General features: G+C 48.0%; 1 protein-coding gene across 1 annotated transcript in view; it reads left to right on the forward strand.

Annotated features, from left to right (window-relative positions):
* Positions 1–1615: 1615 nt before the first annotated feature.
* Positions 1616–5931, forward strand: part of LOC137638976 (uncharacterized) — a 39841-nt gene continuing 35525 nt past the window's right edge. The window contains exon 1 of the mRNA XM_068371308.1: positions 1616–2018. Coding sequence (XP_068227409.1) covers positions 1616–2018 — 403 coding nt within the window. The remainder of the gene's footprint in view (positions 2019–5931) is intronic.

A 5931-nucleotide genomic window follows, 5' to 3' on the forward strand; every position in this document is an offset into this window, starting at 1 on the left:
GTCCTTTAGCCATCACATCCCTGTCGCCGTTGTCCTACAATCTCGCCAATTGCCGGCAGGCTGTAGGGCCAGCTTGGGCTTCTGCCTGTATGGCCTAGTCGTATAGCTTCCCTATCGGACATGGAGCTCCGGGATAGCTGTATCGGCAGGTCAAGCTGTCGGCAGGAGATCCATTTGCTTTAGAGTGTTCTTCAGTCCTCCCTTGGGCTGCCATCCTCATCCTACGACTGGCAGATACCGGCACGGAGGCGGATGGGTGGAAGCTTGATTATCCTATATTCTCCCCTTCCATTAGAACCCTCATTCCGGAGGAAGGAAGTGATGCAGTGCTCTTACATCACCCTTCACTTCTTGCTTTCTCTCTCTCTATTGGCTAGTGCCGCTAGCTACTAACTTAACTGGCAACTGCCGGCCACTAACCTTGCCGGCAAGATGCTGGCTAGACTTGTGGTCCGACAGCCGTTAATTCACTGTCACACCTGACTCTGCCAGCGAGACCCGGCCGAGTCTGGTATTCCGACCACTACCCTGTCACATTGAATGCTGGCTGGGATAGTGTGCCGACAGCCGGTGACCTGCCGGTGTCTGGCAAGCCGCCGGCAATCCGGTAGGCCGCTGGGCATAAAAATTATCAATATTGTGCCAGTTGAATTGCGCCGGTGGGCCGCTGGGCATAAAAATTATCAATATTGTGCCAGTTGAATTGCGCGTTAGGTACTAGCCTTGCCGGCTGCATGCCGGCAGCAACTATGGTATATGTATATACAGTAGCCAGTAAATCTGTAGTATAGAGTATACTGCAGACATAAAACTGTGGTATAAAAGTATACAGTAGTTAAATTTTCCAACATACTCTGTGTGTGTAAGCGCAGTCTCTTGTTGAGACCTTATAAGATTGGGAAAGGAATTCCCTTTCTTTTTACTGATAGATGATCAGTTATTTTGACCCTCATTATTAATCCTTTTGGAAGTTGGTGTTGTTTACACTACTCTATCCTTATAGGCTAGACTCTTCCATCGGGCCTCCTAAGGAGGATAACCCTAGAATTAATATTGAGGGAGGTCACAGCAATTGGCTGGGTGGGAAACACACATATGTGTCTTTCCTATTTCATTTCTAGCTTACCTATCCTAAGCTCTATGCAATAAAATAGAATGGAAAATATTATTATAATATTTATTAGTTTATCTAGTGAGATAGACTACGTTGTACTCATTTCATTTTCCTCTCTTTACAGGAGGACTATGTGAAGTGCGACAGCATCTTCTGCAACGTACGTAGCAGGAGCTTCTGTGGCCATCTGGGGTGTAGGACACACTCCCGCTGCTCCATCACCAGGGGACCTCTCAAATACTGAGACCCACAGGTAGTATGTAAAGACCTGGTCCAGGAGGCTTTTGAAAATCGCAAGACAACGGAGTCAAGGGATGTAGCTCGGGACAAGCTGCGCAAATGGGTTCGTGGCTTCCAAAAGAATGCCACAGGGCCTTACCTCCCTAGTGAACGTATGAGAGCCCTTCTATTCCCCAAAGCATCTGCGGTGCTGTTATTCCTCAGCCTCACCCTGAGATCCCTTGCATCCAGATAGCCGTTGAAACGGATGTCCCGGATGCGATGAAGGACATCCATCTAGATGATGAGAGGATGTCAGAGGTGTCAGAGGACACCGAAAAGGAACTTCTTACGGAAGGTCGAGATGAGGAGTCAACGTTGGCTCCAGAGACGGAAGAGGATGAAGTCCAATCAGTCTCTGTTTCGTCGGTTCCTGCCCCAGAACCCATGCCCTCTACGTCCTCCGCTCTTCAACCTGAGAGGTTGGACGACACCCTGTCTGCCATCAAAGCTATGATGGAAATGTTCGAGAAGAAGAGCGAACAAAGAGAAGCTGCATTCAGGAAGGAGTTTCTTCAGATAACAGCGACCCGTGGGTCTCAACGGAGACTTAACGTAAAGGATCTTCCCTCGTGGTCTGAGGTAAACCCATGGAGGCATGCCGAGTACATGCCGATTACAAACGGTAAGATCTTTATTTCAGAGAAGTTGGGAGCTGTCCTTATCGAGGACATTGAATTCTGGCCCAGCTTTGAGTCCTATCCAGACTGCTTCGTTTGTCTAAGGGCGGAACCTGTATCCAAGGAGGAGACAGAGCCTAAGGAAGTCATAGTGCTTGACCATACGAAGGCTCAGGCTTTGTTAGCCAGCAGTTTGAAGGACAGGAGCTTCACCAATTCGAAAGTGTCGGCCCTGAGCAAGAAACATCCCTCTTTTCTTGCTCCAGCAACTATGGCTTTCCCCTTTGCAGAAAAATCATTTAAGGCGGTGATTAAGGCAGTGGAAGCCGGGAAACCTTGCCCTACACTGGAGGAGTGTAGGCCCCTTTCCGTAGCCTTGCCAACTGATAAGAAAGACTGGAAGGATATTCAACTTACCTTCTCAGTCAGGAAGTTGGAGGCTGATATCGATGGACGTCAGTTCAGCGAAAACCTCCCCAAGTTGTCTGAGTTTCTCCTACGCAGGGAACAAGATACAAAGGAGAGGCTTGCGGCCTCTCTGTCCCTCCAGGTGTCCATGGAGCCAATGGCTAGTGAACAGAGATCCCCGGATATGTTCATGGTCATGGCCAAAACACACTTGGCACCCCTAACTAAAGACTTCTACAGCTTTATTAGGGCAAGAAGGGCTTGTAAAGAGTTCGTGTTTGCCTCGGCTGCAGTCAAACATGAGCCCAGAAAGTTGATATCTTCCAATATTTGGGGGAAAGACCTATTCCCAAACAGTTTGGTCAAAGAAATAGTCGACAAGGCCACCACGGTGAATAGAAATCTTCTCCAGAAATGGGGCATGTCGGCTAAGAGGAAGTCTTCTTCGGATGAGGATCCCCCAACCGAAGAGGAAGACAAAGAGGCCAAGAGTGCCATCTCGCCCTGCTAGACAACAACAACTTCCCGTGACCGTGGTGCCACAGATGGTGGCACAGTCCCAACCCTCCCACCAGATGGTACCCCAGCAAGTGGTGACTCAGTCACCAGCCTTCACTCCCGCCTATGAGAGGCAGACCACCACCTTTCGCCCTAAAGGTAGGGGGTCAGGTAGAGATTCCTCTAGACATCCCTCGAAAGGAAGAGGGGGTAGGGGAGCACTCGGTCGAGGAGGCAAGCCCTCCGGAAACCAGAAGCAATGAGATGCTTCCGGTAGGAAGAAGACTCCAACTTTTCCGGGATTGTTGGACCTTCGATCCCTGGGCCCACAGCCTAATCAAGAATGGGCTAGGTTGGAGCTGGAAGACAGCTCCACCATTATTTCCTCAGTTCTCCCAACACTCCACCCCCATTCTGGAAAAATATACCCGAGAGCTCTTGAGCAAACGGGTGATAAAGAGGGAAAAGTCCATCAAATTCCAAGGAAGGCTGTTTTGTGTTCCCAAGAAGGACTCAGACAAACTCAGAGTCATTCTTGATTTGTCGCCACTCAACAAGTTTATCGAGAATGACAAGTTCAAGATGCTGACCCTTCAACACATAAGGTTCCTTGTTGCCCAAAAGGCATACACAGTCTCCATAGACATGGCAGATGCCTATTGGCACATTTCGATCAATTGCCAACTCTCCTCCTACCTAGGATTCAGGCTGCAAGAAAGAAATTACGCTTTCAGAGCCATGCCCTTCGGACTAAACATAGCCCCAAGGATCTTCACGAAGCTTGCAGAAGCAGTCGTTCGACAACTACGCCTACAAGGAGTCCAGGTGGTATCCTATCTGGACGATTGGCTGGTGTGGGCAGCATCCAAGTCGAAATGCATGCAAGCATCCAAGGAAGTGATCCAGTTCCCGGAACATTTAGGATTCGAGATCAACACCAAAAAGTCTCGACTATCTCCAGCTCATAAATTCCAATGGCTAGGCATACATTGGGACTTGCAGTCTCATCGTCTCTCCATTCCATTAAAAAAGAGATGAGAGATAGCAGGATCTGTCAAGAGACTTCTAAAATCCGGCAGGATTTCAAAACACTAACAGGAGAGAGTGCTGGACTCCCTTCAGTTTTCATCAGTGACAGACCCAGTGCTAAGAGCACAGCTAAAAGATGCATCAGGAGTCTGGAGAAGATACGCAACAAACGCTCAAAGAGATCTAAGAAGACCAATACCGATTCGGCTATGATCACTTCTCAAGCCATGGTCGGAGGCCAGAAACTTCAAGAGGTCAACACTTCTACAACCACCTCCGCCCTCAGTTGTCATCCACACGGATGCATCATTGGAAGGATGGGGAGGTCACTCTCATCAACGCAGAGTTCAAGGAACTTGGTCCCCTCTATTCAAGACCTTCCATATTAACATTTTGGAGGCCATGGCAGTCTTCCTCACACTGAAGAAATTATCCCCTCGTCCTTCAGTCCACATGAGACTGATTTTGGACAGCGAGGGGGTAATGAGATGTCTGAATCGTCAAGGCTCGAGATGGCCTCAACTCAACCAAGTGATGTTGGCCATCTTCCGTCTAGCGGAAAAGAAGAGATGGCACTTTTCAGCAGTTCACCTTCAGGGGTTCCGCGATGTGACAGCGGACGCTCTATCCAGGATAACTCCGATAGAGTCAGAATGGTCCCTAGACGCAAGATCATTCTCCTTCATCTTACATCAAGTCCCGGAACTGCAGATCGACCTTTTCACAACGAGCGACAACAAGAAACTTCCTTGATACGTGGCCCCGTACGAGGACCCTTTAGCGGAAGCAGTGGACGCCATGTCCATTGACTGGAACAAATGGACCAGGGTTTACCTGTTCTCTCCATCCAACCTGCTGATGAAGGTCTTCAACAAGCTGAGATCTTTTCAAGGAACAGCAGCCCTAGTGGCTCCCAAGTGGCCCCGGAGCAACTGGTTCCCCTTAATTTTGGAATTACAGCCGAGGCTGATTCCTCTCCCGGACCCAGTTCTTTCTCAACAAGTACAGAAGTTGACTGTCTTCGCTTCATTACAGAAAACCCAAGACCTTCATCTCATAATTTTCTCTCCCTATCAGTTAAGAAAAGGTTTGGGATCTTGAAAGAAAGTATAGACTTCTTAGAGGAATATAAGTAAAAATCTACCAAAAGACAATACGAGTCATCTTGGAAGAAGTGGGTGGCCTTTGTCAAGGCAAGAAATTCAAAGGAAATCTCGATGGATTTCTGCTTGTCTTTCTTTATTCACCTTCATGAACAAGGTTTAGCAGCCAACACGATAACTACGTGTAAATCTGCCCTGACTAGACCTTTTCTTTATGCTTTCCAAGTAGACTTGTCTAATGAGATTTTTAACAAAATCCCTAAGGCCTGTGCTAGGCTCAGGCCTGCAGCACCTCCAAGGCCCATCTCATGGTCTTTGGATAAGGTACTACATTTTGCTTCAAGTTTGGACAACGATACTTGCTCTTTGAAAGATTTGACTCAAAAAGTTATATTCTTGTTTATTTTAGCCTCAGGAGCTAGAGTTAGTGAGATAGTGGCCTTGTCTAGGGAAGAAGGCCATATCCAGTTTGCTGAAACGGGAGAGCTAAATCTCTTTCCCAATCCAACGTTTCTCGCCAAGAATGAGCTACCCACTAAGAGGTGGGGTCCCTGGAGAATCTGCCCTCTGAAGGAAGATGTCTCGCTGTGTCCAGTGGAGAGTCTAAAGGTCTATCTTCGCAGAACTTCAGACTTCAGGGGAGGACACCTCTTTAAAGGAGAAACATCGGACTCAAACTTATCCCTGAAACAACTAAGGGCGAAGATCACCTACTTCATTCGCAGAGCGTATCCTGACAGTACACCCGCAGGTCATGATCCTAGGAAAATTGCTTCTTCCTTAAATTTTTTCCAGCTTATAGATTTCGAGAGCCTTCGCTCGTTTACTGGATGGAAGTCATCCAGAGTGTTTTTCAAACACTACGCGAAGCAAGTGCAAG

The sequence above is a fragment of the Palaemon carinicauda genome, chromosome 4 (genome assembly GCF_036898095.1).
Source record: "Palaemon carinicauda isolate YSFRI2023 chromosome 4, ASM3689809v2, whole genome shotgun sequence".
In the NCBI taxonomy this organism is placed as follows: Eukaryota; Metazoa; Arthropoda; class Malacostraca; order Decapoda; family Palaemonidae; genus Palaemon; species Palaemon carinicauda.